Raw genomic sequence first — 24,186 nt, forward strand, 5'->3', positions numbered from 1 at the left:
TGTTTAAATGTAATATGTAATTACAATTTATTGTTATTCTACCAACATCTTGCACAATTGCCAAAAATGTGCTCAAATAAAAAAGAGCGTTCCTCGTCGAGAAATACGAAATGCCTGCGTATCTGGACAAAATGGCCAACCACTAAAAGCAAAGCGTTTAACAACATAAAAATGCTGGAATCCAGGCTTTACTTATTTATTAATCAATCAAACCGCATTTTTTGTCACATTTTATACTTATATAAAAAAACAATTACTCTGTACAAAACTGCCACCATTTTAAACCAGTAAAGGCCCAGCGATTAACAATCACAATAAGACTAGAAACCAGGCAATACTTATCTCCGAACATTGTTATCACTGTTTGTGACGTCACACAGCGTGCGGGGCTGACCTGAACAACGCGGGCGGCACCATCTCAACGCCCAACTACCCGAACGCGTACGACCACGCTCGCGTCTGCACGTGGAACATCGTGGTGGCAGAGGACAGACGCGTGACCTTGACCTTTAACGCGTTCGCGGTCGAGGATCCGCACCAGGAGAACAACTACTGCTACTGGGACTACATCGAAGTGAGTTCGAACGGATGTTGGGTTTAACTTGAAATTAGTGTACTTATGTGCAGATAGTCACCGAAAGATCCTTACACATGCAATGTAAAACAAGGGTGGTCTAGCCTTTCTAAATTCGTTTTTTTGGCCAACGATAACGGCTTAGTGTCATGGTGCACCAGTCCAGAGGCCTTCGACTGAATAACTGCATAAGTCGGTCAAGAGCAAGCAAGGCTAGAAATACAACTAGCCTGCAGTGATGTTTTGAACTCACGACGTATTTATTGCATTATTGACCGACTGATACGGTTAACCCAGTGGTTCTCAACCTTTTTTTCACCGCGTACCACCTCGAGCTTCTATGATCTTGTTGCGTACCAACAAATCATAAAGAATCAGATATTTGCTCTAATGGTATACTTCTTAATACAAATCTTTGTGTACAATTATAGTACAACAAATTAGATAATTTTAAACATTTTTAGAGAGAATTTTTTTGCACGCCAGCTTGCAACAAGAAATTAAAGTTAAGATTTAGTTTTCGAATGACTAAAGCTCAATATATTCGTATTTTACGATATTTTATTTTTGGTATGTTTAACTTCGCCTTGGCAATCCTATCGAGGTTTAAGTCCAATATTTTCTCATGTTAAAATGCAAATTTTCGAATCGTCTACTATATGTTTGTAATTGATCTCCGAAAATCCTATTCGAAAACACCCAAAAAAATACTTTGACTGATAAAAGTCGCTAAACTCTCCACAAAAACTTGTGTCCCAGGTTTTCAATGGCATTACCGTGGAGTCTCCCTCGATCAGAGGTCGCATCTGCGGAACCCAGCTTCCAGCTCCCATAGAGAGCACCGGGAATACAATGAGGGTAATTTTCACAACCGACGCCTCGGTCAGCAATGGAGGCTTCCTAGCCACCTACACTTCGCAAGAGGAAAGAGGTCAGAATTGACTCTACACCTGTATTGGCCTTAACAGTAGTAGCAGAAAAACAAGAACAACTGGGATAGTTTGTCACAGAAAGTGTAGGGCAGTGAAATGGTAAAAAATGTTTCAATTGTAGCAAACTGGGGCAAAAATAGCGCACTTAATTGAAAATTAACTGGTGTTTGATTCTTTGAAAGTCTTTAAATGCCTTTAAATTTATTTGTGTATCCAAAAGTCTTTAAAAACCCTGTTTTTTCCAAATGTCTTTGAATTGATTCCTGTATTGAAAATTCTTTGAATAGTCTTTGCATTTATTTTATATGAAGCTTTAAGTTATGTGTCAAGTAAGACCAGTGTCTTTTTAACTATTTCAAAAATCGAGCGATCCAATTTTAGGTCTTTTTAACCTACAAATTTTCTTTGTTCTCATCCGTGTTTATAAGTTATTTATCTTGACCAAAAACAGCGCTTACCTAAATAACAAGTCATAGGAATATGGTTTAGTCCAGGACTTTCGTTCGATTTACCAGTCGACAGGATTTAGAGAAACGAAAAAAAATGCCAAACACTTGACCTCAAATTAGTAATGTGCATGCTTCTTGTCATGGAATGTTCACGTGGTTCTCCTGAGAGAGGTTGCCCGCGGCCCCTGAGCCGCGTGCTCTAGTCACGTGTTTTGTAATCATTGCTTGTGTTGTACGTTAATTGTATCGCAATGTAAATTACGCGACTACTCGCCTATAAATGCTCGTGCCCTTCTTGTGTTATAGCCATTCGAATTAAACCAGTTACTTACTTGGACTCTGTTTACTATTCTTGCAAGGCAAACAAAGGTTAGAAACACAACAGAGTTTTGGCGACGAGGATATTGGATTCAAGGTCTTCTGAACGAGGTATCTACGCAGTTTGACTTTTCCAACTACTTTTGTTTGCGCAATGGAAGAAATATTGAAGCTCATGCAAGCACAGTTACAGCAACAAGCACAACGCCAGGATGAACAATCCAAACGCCACGAAGAACAGTCAAGACGCCACGAAGAACAAATGCATGTAATGATGGCTCTAGTGGAAAAGGCTGGGTTACCGCAAGCAGCTACGTCATCCGCAGCAGTACCAAGTTTCAATCCATTTGATTCTACGTCTGAGTTATGGAATGATTATTGGTCGAGGTTCAGCACGTTTATCAAAGCACACGCGGTCCCAAGCGAACGAAAGGCTCAGGTTTTCTTAACAAACCAAACTCCTACAACTTACAAGCTGTTATCAAACTTGGCACTTCAGGGCAGCCCGTCCAAAAGTGTTAATGATCTATCTATTAGCGACATTGAGGGTTTTATGAAGAACCAGTTTGACCCAAAGCGATTCGTCATTCGGGAACGGTTCAAGTTTTGGAGTAATATGCAACGGAAGCCTGGTGAGACTGTTCAAGAATTGGCTGCACGCATTCGTCTTGAGGCAGCCACTTGCGACTTTTCGGCAATCAGAGACCCGTTGGACGAGGCACTTCGCACGCGCTTGATTTGCTCGATCGGCAATGAGGCTGTTCTCAAGGCACTTTTCAAAATTAAGGCTGATGAGCTCAGTTTTGCGCGAGCCATCGAAGTTTCCATTCAAACGGAGGATGCTGCTAAAGTTGCGAAGGAAACTGTTTATGGAAACCGAGGCTCTGTTCAAAAGGTACGCGAAGCAGCGAAGCCAAGTCCGTCTCCGTATACTAAAGTTTCAAAGGACGCCGCAAGTTATGCTTCGAGGGACAGTAAAGCCAAGACGAACATTTGTTGCTATCGCTGTGGCAAGTCTGGACATTTTGCTTCCACATGTCGTCACCGAAGTTCAACTTGCAAGTTTTGCAGACGTATCGGTCATTTGGAAGTAGCTTGTCGAAAGAAACTGGCGTCAACAAAACTTTTAAGCATGGTTCATACGGTGAAGCCTATTTCAAGCATTGGGAGGTCAACTCCGAAGCTGGACGTCAATATTTACGTTTTAGACAAGATTTGTTGCTTGGAGCTTGATACTGCTACTACCGGAAACTTCTTATCTGTTGATACATGGAAGCGAATTGGCAGTCCAACGCTGGAGACGCCTACTTACCGTTTCAATTCGGCCACAGAACATTCAGTGCCACTAATCGGTATTTTTCAGGCAGAAGCAGCATATGATGAAACCAAGTGTACGCTAGAGTTCCACGTATCTAAGATACCGAACCTTGATTTACTTGGGAGAAATGCTATTCAGTCTCTAAAAATATCAGTGGACAAATTGATATTTACCGATGTTGTTCCCGTACGTGCTTTATCTATCGATACTCAACCTGATATTCAGTTACAAACGGATTGCCGGAAACTTTGTAGTCAATTTCCGGACCTGTTCAAAGAAGAGTTAGGTTGTCTAAAGGACTTTGAATTAGAGGTACAATTCAAATCCGCGACGAAGCCTGTGTTTTGTAAAGCTCGCTCAGTTCCGTTTGCTCTTCAGCAAGACGTGGGGCAAGCATATGATGTTGGCATCACTAAAGGAATCTGGTCTCCAGCGAAGTTCAACGACTGGGGTACGCCTGTGGTACCCATACGCAAAACTCCGCTTCCAGGGAAATCCAAAGGTCGATTGCGCGTGTGTGGTGACTATTCGGTGACGGTAAACCCGCAACTGGCCACGCACCGCCACCCTTTGCCGCTTCCAGAAGATTTGTTACGCAAGTTGCAAGGTGGATATGGCTTCACGAAAATCGACTTGGCTGATGCGTACAATCAGATACGTCTCGGACCAGAAAGCCGAAAAAGGTTGGCTCTTAGCACACATCGTGGAGTTCTTCTGCAAAATGTTTTACCTTTCGGTATACACTCCGCTCCAGGGTATTTTCAGGAAATAATGGATGACCTTATAAAAGACCTTCCAGGAGTTGCTGTCTACTTGGATGATCTTTTAGTCAGTGGTTCGTGTGCAGAGGAACATCTTCGTAATCTTCGTCAAGTTTTCCAACGTTTGCATGACAAAGGACTTCGCTGCCGATTGGAGAAATGTGTGTTCGCGCAACCCAAAGTGGAATACTTGGGGCATACCCTGTTTAAAAGCGGAATTGCAAAAGGTTCCAAGCTTGATGCTGTATTGAATATGTCACCTCCGAAGGATGCAACAACTCTACGTTCATTCTTGGGGTCCGTTCAATTTTATGGAAAGTTTCTGCCGACCAACTTTGCCGAAGTGGCAGAACCTTTATATCAACTTACCCGGTCTAACATTTCGTGGAAATGGGGAGCGGTTCAACAAAAATCTTTCGATCAGTTAAAAGCATGGCTTTCGGAAGATAATGTTTTAACTCACTTCAATTCATCGCTTCCGATCGGAATTGCATGTGATGCTTCAAGTGTTGGAATTGGCGCTGTTTTATTTCACCGTTATCCTGACGGTACTGAAAGGCCGATATCTAATGCTTCAAAGACGCTTTCAACCAGTCAGCGCAACTATAGTCAAATACAAAAGGAAGCTCTTTCTATTATTTTCGCGCTGAAAAAGTTTTACCAGTACTTGTTCGGGAGGAAATTTATTCTTGTCACCGACCACAAACCGTTACTGGCACTATTCGGGCCAAGCAAGCCTACTCCGGCACTTGCGGCAAATCGACTCGCAAGATGGGCACTTTTTCTCAGTCAATTTAACTATGACATTGAGTATAGAAAGACGTCAGAACACGGCAATGCTGACGCACTTAGTCGTTTACCTGGAGGTAAAGATGAGGAGTTCGACGGAGAGGAGAGTGTAGATGACGTGGACACCGTTTGCTCCATCACTACATTAAGCTTACAAGTGAAGCCCGCCGATAGCGCCACCCTCCAGAAGGAAACCAAAGTGGATTCTGTCTTATCGCGTGTTGTGCGATTTACAAGGGAAGGCTGGCCACCTAAATGCAATCAAAGTGCTGATGATGACGCGGAGAAGTTTCGGAAAATATCCGATTCGTTAAGTACTTGCCATGGATGTTTGCTCTATGGATCGCGAATTGTAATTCCGCTCAGACTTCGACCCCAAGTCTTGCAGCTATTGCACCAGGGACATTTCGGTGTTCAGCGCATGAAGCAACTGGCACGAACCGCCGTATACTGGCCAAATATTGATGCAGAGATATTGTCATTGTGTCAGCGTTGTACTACTTGTGCACAGCATCAGAACGCACCAACCAAAGCAGTCATTCATCCGTGGATGATGCCAGAGAAGCCGTGGAGCAGAATTCACATTGATCATGCAGTGAATTTTATGGGCTACAATTGGCTGGTGGTAATCGACGCATACTCTAAGTATCCGTGCATTCACCGAACGCAATCCATGTCAACCAAAACTACTATGGAATTTCTAGAACAGGATTTTGCGCATTTCGGGTACCCGCACACTATTGTCTCGGATAATGCTCAAGCATTTCTTTCGGCAGAATTTCAAGAGTTCTGCAAACAAAGGGGAATTATACATTTAACAGGTGCTCCTTATCACCCTGCTACAAACGGTGCTGCCGAGAGGCTTGTGCAGACTTTCAAGAAAGCTCTCCGTAAGTCATCGAAGTCTCCCCACGAAGCGCTATTGGAGTTCTTAATCCAGTACCGACGTACACCTGACAGCAACGGTTTCTCTCCGAGTGAGTTGTTAAACGGACGTCAAATTCGTGCTCGGATCGACACCTTGTTTCCCACGCCAGCTCACGTAAAGCAACGCGAGCAGATGAAATGTGCATCGAAAGATTATCCTCGAAGGGAAATCATTCACAAACTACGACACTCGTTTAAAGTTGGCGATCCCTGTTATGCGTTATACTTTGGTCCAAAGCGAGACAAAGATGGACGTTGGGTCCCAGCTATTATAACCAAACGACATGGCAGTCGAAGTGTACATGTCAAGGTGATTCCCCGTGGTCCGATATGGAGGCGCCATATCGACCAACTTCAATTTCGCTACACCAGCGACGAGGACGCTGATCCAGGAGAAAATAACTTTCAGGCTCCTCGACCCTCAACGAATTCTACGCGGCCAACCTTGGTTCTGCCAAATCCCAATTTGGCCACAGCCAATCAAGATGAGTACGGACCTCACAATCCACGACGCTCGAAACGCCCACGTAAGCCTCGACAGCTATATTGCTGTTAACGAGGCGTTTCTTTCAAAGGGGAGGTGTCATGGAATGTTCACGTGGTTCTCCTGAGAGAGGTTGCCCGCGGCCCCTGAGCCGCGTGCTCTAGTCACGTGTTTTGTAATCATTGCTTGTGTTGTACGTTAATTGTATCGCAATGTAAATTACGCGACTACTCGCCTATAAATGCTCGTGCCCTTCTTGTGTTATAGCCATTCGAATTAAACCAGTTACTTACTTGGACTCTGTTTACTATTCTTGCAAGGCAAACAAAGGTTAGAAACACAACACTTCTCGTAACTTGTTCTTGCAGCCCGCTTGCCAATCGACAAAAAAATCTCATAACTACCTAAGAATGAAAAATATAAAGAGCGGAACTCAGCTCAATAAACATACTAAAAGCAAATCAATAAACATACTAGTTTATCTTTAAAAGAATATATGCACGTCTGTTTTAAAATATACCCCAATGGTTTAAACGTTAAGTTGTCCTTTATTGAATTTTGTTAGGGGGATTCAAAATTTGACAATATGGCGTAAAATCGTGGCGAATTTTACTAATTTTAATCGCCTTTTAAAAAAATCCCAGCTCTCCCCTGTCATACGGGTTTCACGTAGTGGGCCTTCAGTGCTCTTCTAAACCAGTTGTTCTCAACCTTTTTTCTTGCTGCACCTTTTTCAAATAACCGAACAATTCTCGCACCCCTTCTAGAATTGCTTAAATAACAAAATCTTGTAATTTTATATTTATACAAGTAACTGATAACACATTAACACAATACTAAAATGTGAAGTCAACTTTTTTCCCATTTAACTGAGCGAAAAAATATATTACAGTAAAGCCTTTTCTTCTTCTTTTTGATGGCTCAGGTACGTCAGGGTAAGTGGGGTTAGCAATGTGATAACCCTCCCTTACATTTTCTGTGTCTGACTTAGCATCCCCGCAAACCCCGTGGAACTGGTTAAGAAACCCTGCTCTAAACAGCAACTGATCGATTGTTTCAGTTTGCGGAGGCCACCTCAAGACTTCAGGCGGTTGGTTCACGACTCCCAATCACCCTTCCAACTACGGCAACGGCATGGAGTGTGTGTGGACCATCGAGAACCCAAACTCAAGCAACTCAACCATGCTCCTGTCCTTCAGCGAGTTCGCGTTGGAACATCACATCACGTGTAGTTGGGACAGAGTCAACTTTAGAGCCGGTGGGTGCTATATTGAAAGATCTTAATGATAGTAATTGTGGACGTTTCTATAGGCTTTTAACCAAAAAGTAGGCTAATTTTGTTTTAAACGAGTTTCACCCATTATTTAAATCGACACTTAATTTTATAGATAGAATTACAAACAAAGAATTAAAAATATCCATGTCCGTTTATAATTAGCTAAATAAGTTGTATTTTTTAAAACGTTACATAAATAAGGAGCGTCACACAATAGTCTGTCAAAATCGAAAACTATACGAATATTCAGGTTTAACTGGAATATAAATGATATTGTCACATTGATCCAGTCTCACTACCGCCAGTGCTACAATATAACTTGCGGTTTGGCAAGAAAAGCTAACGTATCTCACTATATCGAAAAAATAGCGTTGCAATTACCTGGTATTTCTTTTATGTTTTATGTTTTTTGTGTGTATGTTATGCATCGCAACTACTAGGATTCCATATTCTAGATTCGAAACCTAATATTCTAAAATGCTCAAATAACCCTAGTATGAACGCTTGAATAATTATTATCGAAAAGTAGAAAACGTTACCTACTTCTATATGGCCTTTAATAATTCTTCTATACGTCTTACTAAAACCTTTCGACGGTGGCGGTCGACGATTTATACGTCTTACTAAAACCTTTCGGGTTCCGAAACTCCGCTTAAGTTTTTTGTTTGCCTTGTAACTAAAACAACGCTCTTTTTCAGGTCCTTCATACGACGGTAGGCCGGTTGCAACTTTCTGCGGTCAAACCACCCCTGCCCCGTTCGGCGTCCCATTCCCAGTCACCTACGTGCAGTTTATATCCGACGTTTCGTCAACTGACACCGGGTTCAACGCAACCTACCGTTTCACAAGTAACGGCTGTTTCGTTTTTTTGTCGCTATTATAAATGTTTGATGGAATATGATAAAGGCTGACCTGTGACCACTGATACCTGTTCGTAGTATCGGTTATTGTCCGTCCGATACTTCAGATGTATCGGTATGATACTGTGCACGCTTTATCGTGGAATGCAGAATTTAAACTTCTTTGTTTAACCATTTGTCTAATAATTTTGCTAATTAATACCGCTTACTACTACGTAAGGACTTTTTTGCAACGACTGTAGTTAATTTCAGCGAAATTTGGATTCGCTTTTAGGGTCTAAGGCCTAAATAGCGAAATAAGTTTAAACGGACGTAGCAAAACAACAAGACGATTCTGAGCACTTCGTTTGCTTATTTAAAGCCCTGTATATTTTGTAAGTCAGCAAACGACTACACGCTAACTATAAATGTTTTCAATTTCGGTTTTCTGTCTACTTTATTTTTTCAATATTCAATATTTTTTTTATTTAGGTCGTTTTGTTTTACGATTTTGATTTTGTGTCTACCTTAAAGCGCCTTAATTTAAGGTACGACGAAATGTACCCAATATTTAAGTCGTGTACGTCTGCTATTTCGAATCAATATAATCTGTGTTTACAATTATTTTCACCATACCTTCTCGGAACGCCATTTTTAACTAAATTTTGTGTCCAGCTTGCGGCGGCTTAGTTCAAGGAACGACGAACGGAGTTATCACAAGTCCAAACTATCCGGACCCGTACGATGACAACGACTACTGCATGTGGACGATAGCTGTTGTACAAGGGACTAGGGTTAATGTGAGTTCGAATATTTAATAACCTTGGTATTTGAAGGCTTGTTTAAATAAGGTAAAGGACTATTTGCAGTTTGCGACCTCTTCATTTTCCTTGGAGGGTTAGTTCTAGCTATTTTTATTTCCTAATTGTTCCTGTGTCTACATTAATTCAAATACTTTGATTCAACAACTATAAGCAGTCCCGAAACTGTGTAAAAAGTTATTATAAAGCACTAACTGGTTTAAAATGGTTTGTTGGAGTTCAATGGTTATATGGTTCCCAGTAAGGCTACTCACACAATAATCGGTCCTACAGAGCTAAACAGCATTTTTTTTTAAAGTTTTTTAAATTCTTGTTTTTATTTCGTTTTGGTCAAAAGTAAAGTTATACATATATTTTAATAAAAGTCTCATGCAAATTAAACCACCCTTTTTCTATAAATTTATATACCCTAATTGAAGTCCACATTTCATATTTTATTCACATTCAATTGTTTCATTTAGTTTCAGTCACTTGGAGTTTAACCGCATTTTTTGGTTTAATTTTAGCCAACAGTAAACCAATCTGCATTTAACAGTAAAAAAATCTGCATTTGGTAATCAGTTTTAGTCACTTGCCAATTAAACCGCAACTTTTAATCACTTTTCGATTTTATTTACTTTCAGCTGCACTTCACGCACTTCGAGATTGAGCCGCACAACAACTGCCAGTACGACTACCTGAAGATTTACAACGGTCCGACCCTGGACTCCCCCCTGGTCGACACTTACTGTGGCACCAACAAACCAACCGAGTTCCAGTCCGGTTCTAACCAGATAACTCTGCTTTTCCAGAGCGACTACTCGGTATCAACTGGCGGTTTCCGGGTTGAATGGTCCGAAGATGGGACAGGTATGAGTTGAGAGTCGTCTGCGGAGGCTTTATATGTTTATCTAGATTTTGAGCTCTGAAATTATGATAATGGAAATCACCTGGACCCTTGCTAGATAAATGTCGACCTTAATTCCTGATCAGTAACAGTAATACTTTGACTTTGACAAAGCTAGCAATTCAGTTCGGACAATATTAAAAGATATATTTCGCCAGCAAAGGAATAGTGTCTGACCTGAATATGTACCTTTGCTCGATTTTGCTGATATTTGTTGGCTATATTTATGCTCAAAGTTGATATCTACTAATGTCTTTATCAGTTGATAGCTAATAAACAAAGGTGATAATTGCAACAACTTAGTTCCTTGTTTAAATAGAAAACAATAAATAAAATCAGTGCTGATAACTAATCAACAAAACCTAAATGTAAAACTTACCCAGCAACAAAAGTAGCTGTTAACACCAACAAACTATAGCGTCTGAAATGAAGCACTTACAAGACCCATTTTGAGACAAAGCGCGCCACTATGTTTTTGTGCAAGTAAGGTCAGGCTAAAAAACAACTACTACCCTACAGTGGTTTGAATTCACGACTTCCGGCCAAACCGGGACCGTCTCTCTACCGACTGAGCTACGCGGGCTCAGTTGGAGCTGGTCAAGAAACAACCATAGCGCTGACACCTGCTGCTGCTGCTGAATCCTGTTTGTTCGTGAGTTCGAGCCTCACCGCAGACTAATCGTGTTTCTAGCCTGGTCTTGCTTGAAAGGACCATCACTCAATATTCACCGGATTAGCTGTTCTCTAAATTTTTCCCATATAAACATGGCGGAAAATACCTGTCGTTCGGCGGAGTGCAGTGCCCCGTGAAGTTTCCCTGCCTTTTTCAATTGCGCTTTTCACAGATTGCGGCAACGTTATTTTCCACGATCACACCGGCTCTTTGTCGTCGCCCAACTATCCTGGTATTTACCCGGTGAACGCCGACTGCATTTGGCAGATATTCGTCGACGCTGCTTATCACCTGGACGTGACCTTCGACGATATCTTCAACATCGAGTACCATCCGTCCTGCGCCTACGACTACGTTGCGGTAAGATTGGTATTTTTGATAGTACTAATCTGATTTGCGACCTGGTTTAAGGTTAAATGAAAAAAAGGAACTTGTTTTAAACTTGAACAAGGTGCAAGAGTATACGTGCGAGTGCAGTATATACGCATTTTAGTAGAAACGACTGTTTGGCGACTTAAATTACGTTTGCCTTTAAAGTAGTTCCCCAAACTCCGCAAGGTTTTATATGAATTGGAAGAACGGTTTTATTAGTATTAAAAAGATTTGCAAAAAATCAGCAATTTAAGCACTTGCTAGATTAGTATTCCTGTTTTTTTTTTCAATTTAACAACCTTATATTCGAGACGTACAATTTGCTCCTAATTTGCCATTTTGGAAGGTTAGAACTTTTATTTTAATGCTAAAAATTCATTATTGTACATTGAAGTGTTGTCAAATTTACTTTACTGTAGTTGACATATATTGTTGAATGGCAAAGTCGACCCGGTTTTGGTTTCGTGCAAACATCTGAACAATTCAAGTGTGGTGTTGTAACAACAATAAAATGAAAAAAAAAACATTGAAATGTTGGGTTGTGTTTTGAAATTTTGGGTCTTGCCAATTCTAGTTATAATATTATGATCGACCAAGGAACATGTCTGGTATGCTTGTTTAGATAATAATTGTCTATAGCTTTTTGTAAAAGTTTTGTAAACCTTCTTGCGGCAGTTATACGACGGCACTTCGGAGTACGCTCCTGAAATTAATCGCTACTGTGGCCAGAGCGGCAGCCCTTTCGCTCCTCCAGACGAACCGGTGAAAAGCTCGATACAGTACATGACCATTCGTTTCCGTACCGACTTCTCCTCGCAGAGATTGGGTGAGCTTTTTTATCTCGGTGGTTCTCAACTAGTAGTGCACGTACCACTCAGACTTAGATTTATTTTGGCTTAAAAAATAAATTAGAATTAGAATTCGATCATTTTAGTTATACATTTAAGCAAAGCTTATAGCCTTTAAGAAGTCCTGTAAAAATCGCATACCAAGTTGCTTGTTTCGATTGAGAAACTAAAAATACAGTTAAACAAACGGGATTTATGGTCAAATCCGAAATAACAATAATAATAATAATAATGATAATCATAATGGGTAAATTTGTGCAACATGGTTTCATTGAAATCAAATGGTACATAGCGACAGTAAAAAGCCACCTTGTTGTACTCGGCTTGTAAAGGTTTTAAACCACTGCTTTATCTTTGCCCTAATACGAGTTTAAGATTACTTTCTTATAAGCACAATTGTGTTGTAAATATATTGATTCTGAATAAGGATGTCAGATTATTTGTATTTAGTTTCGATGTTGAAACACGATGTGTTAGACGAAATTGTCCAAAGCCAAACAGGACACTAGTTTGACAAAATAAATTACTGAAATCGTGCAAATATGGTTTCCCAGGGTCTCAAAAAAACAAGTTAGCATTAAAATAAATCGCATGAGTACCTTACCATATTTAACACAGTTCGTGGTATTCAGCGCTAAAGCATTCTAAAAAGTTGGCCTAATGACAGTGTTGTAAACAAGTCATTTTGAAATAACTTAAGTCCAAGTCAAGTCTTTTGCAAAAATAACAAGTCAAGTCCCAGTCCAAGTCATCGGTTGCCCAAGTCAAGTCCCAGTCAAGTCATTATGAGAGCAAGTCAATTTCAAGTCATGTCATTAACATAAAAGTAATTTGTTAAACTATTAAAATTGGTAAACTCGTCCGATTACAAGCAACAATTTAACTAAAAAAACACAAAAACGCAATATACAGTAATAAGAGTGTTAAATGTGCAAAACTTGAGATAAATTTAAATGAAAAACACTTAATTTACTCCCAAGTTATTTGACAAAATGACTTAAGTCCAAGTCAAGTCATTTGTCCAAAAGACTTAAGTCAAGTCAAGTCATTTTGGTCAAAGGACTTAAGTCAAGTCAAGTCATTTGAAAACAGTGACTTAAGTGCACTTAAGTCAAGTCAATGACTTAAGTCATTACAACACTGCCTAATAGATTTTAAAAATGATAAAAGAATCTTTTATTAGGTTTCCAAGCCAATTGGGACGCCCATTGCGGCCAGAAACTTACCACAGAAACCGGCACCATCCAGTCGCCAAATTATCCTGCAGCTTACAACCACAACGAAGATTGCGAGTATCTCATCACATACGACGACCAGTTCAAGTTTATCAAACTTGAGTGAGTTTTGATGGCGGTTGTCTCGGCGTTTGCCCTAAAATCCCTTTGGTGTTGCAAAATGAAGACTATCACTTATACTTATAGTCATCAGTGTTGTAAACAAGTATTTTGAAAAGACTTAAGTCCAAGTTAATTCATTTGAAAAATAACTTAAGTCAAAGTCAAGTCCCTACTTAATGTGTAGGTCAAAAATCGGCCATTAATTTAAAAACGACTTGTTTTGAATTTTGTTCTAAAACTTTTTCAGCCACCTATCTGCTTTTTTGCTGGCCAGGCATTAAATTGATGCCGACGGGTTTTAAAATGCTTCCTTTTTAAAACCAGCCCAACACTGCTCTACTTTCACACAGGTTCACGGCGTTCGACGTGGAGGCGGGCTCCGGTCCAGGTTTGTGCGATTACGATTACGTGAAGATTTACGCCGGAACAGACGCCAACGCCGCTCTACTGGCGACCTACTGCAATAATTTGAGACCGGCGGTACCGATCAGTTCCGAGGTAAATTGAATGTTGTAGTACCCGAAGTTTTTATGAAGGTGTTCTGTTTCGACGTCGTTGTATGCTGTCTGGCGCGATCCAATTAAATGTCGTTTTAATGCTGTTTGCAAGATAAACCCGACAACATGCAATGTGAGCCTTAATTGAAGATTATATAAGTTTGCCGAAAAGAGATTATTCATTTGTGGTATTTTTACATTATTATTTTTACTGAAAGACTATGATTTTTCAAAATAGGTAATAAAACTTTTTTGAAATAAGGCAATAAAAAACAGTTTATTGTCAACCTTTTATAATAAAAAATAAAGCTAGATACTGCTGTTTCAAAAAGTCTAACGATTAATCGCGAAATTACCACGTACCGATTCTAACCGTTCATTTGTTCTATGTATAAGCAAATCATATTTTGCATTTTGTTTCATAATATCGATGTAAGTTCATAAAGTTTTTTAAAATTGCCTCCTCGCGAATCAAAGTGTTGTTTTTAGGGCAGCATGTTTATCACTTTCCACGCCGACCCTGCCACTCTCGACTACGGTTTCAAAGCCACTTTCGAAAGTTCAGATTGCGGAGGATTGCTTACTGATGCTTCAGGTTTTAACATAATTTGCACTAGATACCTTAATGGTGAAGAAACAATGTTAAGTTCTTTCGTTTAAAAGCTGTAAACGCAGTAGGCCTTTTATTTTTTACGGGGGTTCTCGTTAAAAATATGTTAAAACCCTGGTTTAAAAAAAAGGATTATTATTGTAACTTTGTCAAATCTATATTTTGCTTCATCAGCTGTCACTTTAGTGTTGTTCGTTACGCAAAAAAGAGTCAACGATGTAAAAATGAAAGTTATACTGTTTTAAAAAGACCAAACAGTTCTTTTAAACGAAATGTATGCCTTGAAAAATAAAATCCGCTTTGGAATCGTCTGATATTGCTGAATACTATACACTTTTTTGGTTTATACATCTGTTTATGCTTTTTGCCTGCTTGAAATGTGCCAAAAAATATTTTTAATCTTACTTTTTGCGGTTTGTAGGAGACATAAACGCCTTTACCCATTCGGACATTCACAACAACAGGAACTGCACCTGGCAGATCAGGGTTCCAAACCAAAACCGACTCGTCGAACTAAAGTTCTCTACTTTTGACCTTGAGTCGCACGCCGGATGCCAGTACGACTACGTCAAGGTCACTAGTCTTTAATTAACTTTTTGTCTTTCATTTTTGTATAACTTAAGTAGATGTTTAGTTATTTTTTATTGTTTTGTTTTTTCATGTCGGACTAAAAATATAACAGTAATATTTTTACGATCCTTATTTTTCGCTATTTTCGTATTAAGCTTTTCGAAATATACGCCTCTCAAATAAAAAAGTAAAAGATAAGTTGTTACATTTTATATAAAACAAAAACTTTAGAAAAAATTATTAGAAGAAAACAAAATATATTAAACCCATTTTTATATGATATTTTGAGAACGTTAAAAGTGCCTCTTTAAAATTGAAACATTAACAAAAATCGTGAGATTGTTTTTAACAGAAGACAATGCATTTTGTGAACAATACATTAACGTCCTCTCGATTTTATGTATTTGTTAAAAAATTCTGCCTTTTGTTTAGGTTTATGACGGCATAAACACGCAGGCGCCTTTGATAGGGACCTACTGTGGAAGTCGCGTCAACTCCTACATTGTCACAACTGGCAACGAAATGACCATAGAATACGTCACTGATGATCTTATTACAGGTCTGTTTATACGCATGTTTCAATACTTGTGCTAGCCCTTAAAGCAGAGGTTCTGAAACTTTTGGAGACACGCCCCCCTTTAACAATTTTAACCAAACTCGCGCCCCACCTTGTTTCAAAATCAAAAAACATTAAGCATAACAGCAACTTATTTCTCGGTAAGTTGCATTAATGCAAAGGATGTTTTTAACCCAGCCTAACCTAGGGTTGCCATATTTTGAAACGCGGAATTTCTGACAAATTTACCGCGGTTTCAGTGGCCAATTCCAGATCAGGGACCTTAAAAACACTCAAAAATGACGTCAAAAATCTCTAAAAATGGGGTGGAGTATGGATTTGGGGGCTTTAAGAATACATAAGTTACATAAAACTGGAAAATAGATTAGTGATGCTTTCTTGCCATTGTTTAATATAAAAATTACAAGGTTTCTGTGTTTTCAAAGAAAACGTACACAGTATCGTGTTAGGGGAAGTCCCAGATTTTAGCAATTTTAGTGTTGTAATTTTGGAGTGTCTGCGGAGCCCCTAAATCTTGTCCAATTGTTTTGCAAACTTATGAAACTGATTTTTATGTGATACATAATGGAAAATCAAGCCGAAAACATAATTTTTCAAAAAAACGTTAAATCTGAAACACGCAAAAACTCTACAAAAGCGAAAACAAAATGATTAAAAAGCCATAAACCTGGTAGTGTGTGACGTAACAATGATCAGTATTTTCAAACAATTAACAGTATTAGCACTTTCTCTGTGAATATTCGAGCTATTTATTAAACAGTACGAAAAATTAAACAAATTTTGGTATTAACAAATATCGTTTTTAATCGCATGCGTGCGTGCGGCACACACCATGTTTTCCTCAAATGGCCTATCAGAGCGGTTAACTTAATCACGTGATTAATGCGTTAGCATAAAGTTTTTATGGAATCATCTCCTTACAAAACGAAAATACCAACCTTAAAATCAACAGGAATATTCTACACGACAGAAAAACTAATGTGTGATAACTCGATGTTGTCCATTCAATGATCACCATAAAGTTTAGTCATAATTAATGCAGATTTTGTCAATTTTCGCGCCCCCCTTGTGAACCTCGCACGCCCCCCAGTTTAAGAACCTCTGCCTTAAAGTAATACACCCAGGGATGCCACAAATTCTTAGAGTCTTTGCATGTCTTTTAATTGAGTCGAGCGGTACAATTTTAGGGCTTTGAAAAGCTATAAATTTTCATTGAAAGTCTTTGAATTGTTTTCACAAAAGTGTCTGGCAGCCCTTGTACACCAAAAAACTTGCTATTTTGATGTCCGTTGAGGTCTTACAGTATAGTATAAGTAGCATATAATACTGTTGATTCATTTCCAGCATCTTAAATATTTAATCTACGAATAGGGTTTATATTTCAACAAACCAAAGAACGATTTTATATTAGTGTTCGACTTTTTGGAGACAAGCGACGTTGCTTTTTATTTTTACAAACCTTAAAATGCATTTTCCTTTTATTTTACATGCAAAAATAAATACGTTGAGTTGATTGAAATAGTTTTTTGACTATGTTCCAGGGAACGGTTTTACTGCGGGTTATCGCGAGCTGCCTGGACCACAAGAGGGCTGTGGCGGATCACTTACTGCAGATACAGGGACATTCTCATCAATTGATCTTGATAACTCGGGTAAGACAATCGTCTAGGAAAAATATGTTCTTATCCTTGTGAGCCGAATTAAACTGGTTTGACGTATATTTACTGGTTAAACGCACTATTTTAGCTGTATGATTATTTGTAGACAATAACTTTTATATTTTTGTTCGGCAAATTCCATTTTTATCTTTATTTTGGCATTTTTGTGTTAATGACATTACAGTGATGAGATGTATGCACTTTGAATTATACATGTTGAAAGAATTTCAGTATTATTTTTTGTTTTGTTTACAATAATTAATCATTGTTACTGTTACCAGGCATTTAGTATAATAAAAAGTCTCTTTCGGCAAGTTCCTGTTTATTTTGTCTAACGTTTTGGCCTACAGGTTGCCTTTATAAAGGAATGCGAATATATATAAAGATTACCACTGAGATCGCCCTGTTTTGTTTTTTTTTTCTTTGAGTAACGTTGAGCGTGGTTCAATGTTGTATTCCCTGAAGAAGGTATCCTGGTTAGCCAAAGCGTTGGATCTAATAACTAAGAAATTGCCGGAAGGGATTTTTTTAAAGTATAATCTTTGCTTCGAAGGCAATTACGACCCCAACTTGAATTGCATCTGGAGGATTGAAACCGATGTAAATAAGGTGGTCAAACTGGAGTTCAATTCGTTCCGTTTGGAAAACGAAACGTCGGCCGGAGTGTGTGCTTACGACAGGGTTGATGTAAGTTTTTAACCTTGAAATCATTAAATATAAAAAAAGAAAATGGTATATTTTCCCTCTGTTCGATAGAAATGTCCAATACTGACATCGAATTGAAACCAGTCAATCGGACCAAATGAAACGTAAAGTGTCGGACAAGAACAATCTGTTTGTTTTTAAGCTGATTTGTTTTTCAGTCGGTAATAGTGGTTTTCAACCTGTGGGACACGAGATTTCATTTCAGGGCCAATGACTAATTTAGAAAATTAATTCAAGGGTTAAAAATGGTATACTATTATAAAACTGTAGCTAACGCTGAAAGCGTGGTTTTTAAATTCATTTTCTGCTTAGATAAACATAAGTCGAACTAAAAAAAACGACAAAAAAGGTGTAGAACCGCTGTGTTAGATCAATTCAGAAAAGTTAAGAAAGCTACCTGGCGCTGATAACCCAAATTAGGTAACTACCGCTAAATTTTTTGGCAATTATCTTGGCCAGCTTAACCCAGACCAGGTGTTTTTTTATTATTTTTTAGTAAGCCTTTAAAAACTAATTTCGCATAAGCCTTTACGCCACCCTAGCTCACCTGTTTTGTGTGCGTCTTTTTTTTTATAATTGCATAAAATAGAAGTTGGAAACTTACAATGTTGTTTATTTTTGGTCGAAATATAATTAAAAAATAATAAATGTAGTATTAATCTGCCACAGGTTTGTTTATATGCTACAACTGCTAAAACAGATAAAAACAAAATAATTAATTTCTCAAACACGGCCTCCGGTATTTCCTATCACCCAACCTCACTTAACAACGTAACAAAAGTAGTTGTAGTTGTTGGTGTTGTGTTAGTGTAAACTTATTACTATTAAGTTTAGGGTAATAAGAGGAGTGGCTTGGACCAGCGGTTCGATTTATCTTTCGCCCCTATACCCAAATTTGACGATCGATTTGCACGTCAGAATCGCTACGGTCCTCCACCAGAGTTTCCTGTGGACCTCTTCAGGCATAGTTCACCATCTTTCGGTCAAAAGCCTAGTTTCGGTTTGCCCGTGTGTTCTGACAAATCGATGTTTATTTTCGCAGGTTCGAGACGGCACCAGTGAATTGGATCCCCTTGCTTTGATGGCTTGTGGCTTTAACGTCCCCGCTCCATTCATGTCTTCTACAAACGTACTGTACGTCAGATTCCATTCGGACCCCTATGTGGAAGACACAGGTAATTAACTATTTTATAGATTTAACTATAGACGTTTGATGCTTGGTTTAATTTTTTGCAATACACATTTTTTAAGAAAGAGTCCAGTCGAATATCAATTAGTCCAGTACTGTGATTGAATTAGTAAAGTAACAACGCGGAAAATACAAAGGGCACAGTAACTATGTTTTAGCATTATAAGTGAGATAACTGTCAAAAATGTGAACCCACGGCGTTGTCATGGTTTCGAACGTTGACGGGTAGCATAGGACAACCTTAAGCAAGAACGATGAACTCCCAAACAAAATGGCAGGATACAGGGTTGCCACAAAGTCTTTGAGTCTTTGAAAGTCTTTGAATGTCTTTGAATTGATTTGTGTATTGAAAAGTCTTTGAAAAACACTTGTTTTTTACAAAAGTCTTTGAAAAGTCTTCGAATTTATTTTATATGAAACTTTGCTGCAATATTGCGGGAGTTGAAGAAATTATTTTATTCCGTATTAACAGAAACAAGTCGTTTTTTAAATGAGATAACTCACTGTTTGTATCTATTTCATAGCATCAAAGGAAAACAGCTGGAATGCTTGCAGTGACTGTTGGTAGAGGGCTAATGTTTCTAATGTAGCATACTGTTTTTAGTTTTAAATTCATGGATTGTGTGTTGAGATTTTTTTTTACTGTGTGATATAAAATAGTTTTCTATGTAACTTAAAATATAACCTAATACAATCACAACCTGGATTTATGTTGTTGTTAGAATGTTTAAAATTTTTGACAAAACCATAGCTATGTGTATATGTTTGCATTTTGTGAAACATGAGGAGATAGCCAGTGTAAAATTTTGTACAACTTAATTTGTATACAGTATTTTATGGTAAATTTTTATGCAGTATTATGATTTCCAACTATTTAACTATTGATTATATCCAGTGGTGGGATTTACATTTTTTTCAGCCGGTTCTGTTTTCAAAAGTAATATTTTCCGGGAAATAATTCAACTAGTTGCAAGAACAGGATGTAACCCCAGTTCCAGCGAATGTTGCGAATCGCGAACCAGTTGAATCCCATCATTGCTAACAGCCACATTAAAAAGCAGCAGTCGTCTCATGACTTGTACTTATGACGCAACAATTAAATTATCAGACAAACTATCACAAAAGGAAAATTACTGCAATTATAAAAATTAACACAATGTATGACTGTTACGTGCGACCTAGACCATTTCACATTTTGAAAAAAAAACAAACACATAAGCTACTTTGATCTCCCAAATCAGTGCATGAGATAAAATGCAAAAATCATTGACAGTGACCAGTAATGCTAACCGGTTCGCTGATCTCATAAAATTTCGACTGTTCTATCGAACCGGTGCGAACTGGCTGAATCCCACCACTGGTTATATCGAAGGTAGTTAACAACTTCTACGAGTTAACAAGGGTTACTTTAAATATATATGATGTTACTCATTTATACTGTTTTGATTTTGAAATGACCTCCGAGTGTTTCAGTTTCCGGTCTTTAAATTTCGAAAAAGTGTCTTTGAAAAGTCTTTGAATGTCTTTGAGTTTAATTCTTAGAACTATGTGGCAACCCTGATATAGGTTTCTTTGCACTTCAAAGCAGCCGCTACACATTGGATCGCAGACACTGTGCACAACAAAAATTTATTGTATCACTTAAGCTAAACCAAATAAACTGTCATATGTCGTGTATAGTTTAATGAAAAAAATGTCAATAAAAATATCTAAAATCTATCAGCAATGCTATGCTAATATTTAAGACACGGTTTGGCCTACGACCCGTCTTAAATGAAGAAACTCGATATTCTGGATTCGTTATTTTAATTTCAAAGCCTACTATTCTAAAATACCCTGGAATTCTACGTTAAACATCCCAAGATGTAAGGAAGTAATGCTTGCTATCTCAAAATTTCAAGGTTTCACGGCCAGCTATACAACGACCGCTTCAACATGTGGTGGTGCGTTCGACGCTGGACCAAACTACACACCTTTCACCTCGATTGGGCTCGACAATCAACCGCAGGCGCTAAATTGCAGGTGAACTATTTTACAACTATCCAATGCAATAATTTGCGCGTTTTAGAAAAACAAAGAAAACTTATCCGCTGCTTTTGATCTTTCTGTTTGACTGAAAAAAGTCATCATATTAAAAAGGTTTGTTATGATCGTTACTAGGCCGAGTAATTTTAATCTGGCAGAATGCTCCTTTGCCCTGAGTGCTGACAAACTCGTAATTTCAGTACAGCAGTCGAATAAATATCTCTAAAGAAATGATCGTTACTAGGCCGAGTAATTTTAATCTGGCAGAACGCTCCTTTGCCCTGAGTGCTGACAAACTCGTAATTTCAGTACAGCAGTCGAATAAATATCTCTAAAGAAATGATCGTTACTAGGCCGAGTAATTTTAATCTGGCAGAACGCTCCTTTGCCCTGAGTGCTGACAAACTCGTAATTTCAGTACAGCAGTCGAATAAATATCTCTAAAGAAATTTAAAAAAACTTCACTTTAAAATATCTTTGAATTGATTTGCGTATTGAACAGTCTTTGAAAAACATATTTTTTACGAAAGTCTTTGAATAGTTTTCGAATTTATTTTATGTGTCTTTAAAAACCTACAGATTTTCTTTGAAAGGTCTTTGAACAAAATTTTTGCCTAAAATTTAGAAAAAATTACCTTCACTTTCATCTAATTTGCTCATTTGGGCATCGTAACGACGTCATTGTGTATCAGATGAAATCGCGATACTTTTCTGTCGAAAGTATGGGGTATCGGATTAAAACGTCATTTATTATCGGACATCCCTAATTGCAACACAATGTTATTAGATGGACGATCGACGCTGGTTCAGATGTGACCAAATACCTGCAGATAACTTTCGACTCTATGGACATACAGTCTGCCGCCAACCCGGGTACCGACTGTACTGCGGCCTACGTCGAACTACGAGACTTCCCGCTAGGTAAGCTTTTTTAGGGGGAGCGACTTTAAAATATTTTTGGTTTTGAGGCAGTAGTTTTTCTTATATTGGAGCACGTTTTCATTACAGGCGTGAATTATAATAAGAGAACGTATTTACTGAACATCCCTGATGGTAAACGAAATAGGTTCGAACTCACGACCTCCGGCCTTACCGCGACCGTCGATCTACCAACTGAGTTACACAGGCTCACAGGGGAGCGAGTCGATAAACAGCCATGATGTCATTGCTTGCTACATTCTGTGTCATTTGAAACTATGTTTTCTAGTGCGATTTGACATAGGGATTGGAACGTGTACGAAAAGCGGTTTTGTGCATTTTTATCATTTGTTTAAGTTTGCTATCGATCGTAACGTTTGGAATTAAAGTTGAAATTTTAGCCGTCGTTTTATTCATAGTACATTTTTTGCGCGCCATTTAGATCGCCTGGACACTATCTAATTCGAGAAGAAACATATTTAGGCTTGAAAAACTTTTAAAACGACGAAACAGAATAATGTTCGGATATTGTGTGAAACGTCGTTTTATTGTAATATACCTATTATGTCACCGAAATATTCGTACACAAGTGCTTACAACTGCGGAATAGCCCTTTAGAAGTCGTACTGACCAACATTATCGGCACACGAATCATAGTAAAACCGGATCATCATTCAGAGTGGCTAACCGACGTCAGTTGATTTATTAAAAATTCCTAAACAAAAATGCCTAATAGGCCAACCGAATTCGGTTAGGCTCTCTGAAGGCACCCGGTCTACCCCCAGTGTTTTTTAAGGTGTTTTCAAATTTCTCCAGCGGTTTCCTAAATTTTGGACTTAACTTTTTGGTATTTAAATGAAACACTTGCGGTCTCTTAAAACAACTTACCGGTCACCCAAACCAAACCTTAAAAAAAACCTGTGTACCCTTACTGTGTTTTCTATTTTTCCATTCTAAAAATGTTCTTGTTCCATTATAAATTACATGTTAAATTAAAATCTAACGAGTCACAACTGCATTAAGGTGACACCGGTCAGGTGATGAAGTATTGCGGTTCTGAGATTCCTTCAGACTTCTTCAGCTTACAACAAGTTGTCCAGGTAACTTTTTTTGAATTATTTCGAACATGTGTCGATTTCTCTGTGTTAGCTTCGACGCGCGGTTAAAATAGTAGAGGACAAAAACAAAATTTTCGAATTTCATAATGCTACAGTATTTTAGCGATGACTTTTTTTATTGTTTGTGTATGTCACATGGGTTGTTCAAAGTAAAATCCCAGGGGATTCTGGAACTTTAGGTTTCGAAACTAACGAATCCAGACCATCGAATCCTAGTATATTTTTATTAAATTCTTAAACCTCGATTTCGTTTGGGTAAAGGGACTAATCTTAATATACCCCACGGTCACAGCAATCAATCGCAAAACAGTTTGCTAACAGGTTTATATTGTAATAAAAAAAATCATCCAAATATTTATAACATCTGTCATTTGAAGCAGTTGTGTAAACTGTAGTTTATGTCCAGATTGTTGCCAAAGCCTAATATTTTGCCAATATAGTGAGTACAATGCAACACTAAACAATAAACTCTTTTCAGCAACTCGGTATTTATTTTTTAAAACGTTGTTGTGTTTCAATTCTACTTTTTTGGCTAAGGTGATCTGTTATGCAGTAAAATATTTTACTGCAAAGAATACAACGTTACTATTGTCATAATTAATACTTGACGATTACGCTGTGCATAACCTCGCTAAATATTTACCTAAAGTTGACATTAAATACCCTGTAGCGCATTTTGTCTAAGGCCAGCGCATTTTACGAGGAAATATTACTT

At 38.3% G+C, this 24,186-nt stretch overlaps 1 protein-coding gene across 1 annotated transcript in view; it reads left to right on the forward strand.

Annotated features, from left to right (window-relative positions):
* Positions 1-24,186, forward strand: part of LOC146145606 (cubilin-like) — a 97,569-nt gene that overhangs the window by 68,799 nt on the left and 4,584 nt on the right. Inside the window, exons 51-69 of the mRNA XM_083390329.1 lie at positions 381-574; positions 1,334-1,505; positions 7,613-7,810; positions 8,527-8,676; positions 9,343-9,467; positions 10,112-10,337; positions 11,220-11,407; positions 12,095-12,245; positions 13,451-13,604; positions 13,955-14,102; positions 14,591-14,696; positions 15,133-15,284; positions 15,714-15,840; positions 17,400-17,510; positions 18,070-18,203; positions 19,264-19,396; positions 21,312-21,432; positions 22,223-22,356; positions 23,377-23,453. Coding sequence (XP_083246455.1) covers positions 381-574; positions 1,334-1,505; positions 7,613-7,810; positions 8,527-8,676; positions 9,343-9,467; positions 10,112-10,337; positions 11,220-11,407; positions 12,095-12,245; positions 13,451-13,604; positions 13,955-14,102; positions 14,591-14,696; positions 15,133-15,284; positions 15,714-15,840; positions 17,400-17,510; positions 18,070-18,203; positions 19,264-19,396; positions 21,312-21,432; positions 22,223-22,356; positions 23,377-23,453 — 2,801 coding nt within the window. The remainder of the gene's footprint in view (positions 1-380; positions 575-1,333; positions 1,506-7,612; positions 7,811-8,526; positions 8,677-9,342; positions 9,468-10,111; positions 10,338-11,219; positions 11,408-12,094; positions 12,246-13,450; positions 13,605-13,954; positions 14,103-14,590; positions 14,697-15,132; positions 15,285-15,713; positions 15,841-17,399; positions 17,511-18,069; positions 18,204-19,263; positions 19,397-21,311; positions 21,433-22,222; positions 22,357-23,376; positions 23,454-24,186) is intronic.

The sequence above is a fragment of the Ascidiella aspersa genome, chromosome 5, assembly GCF_963924565.1.
Source record: "Ascidiella aspersa chromosome 5, kaAscAspe10.2, whole genome shotgun sequence".
Taxonomy (NCBI): domain Eukaryota; kingdom Metazoa; phylum Chordata; class Ascidiacea; order Phlebobranchia; family Ascidiidae; genus Ascidiella; species Ascidiella aspersa.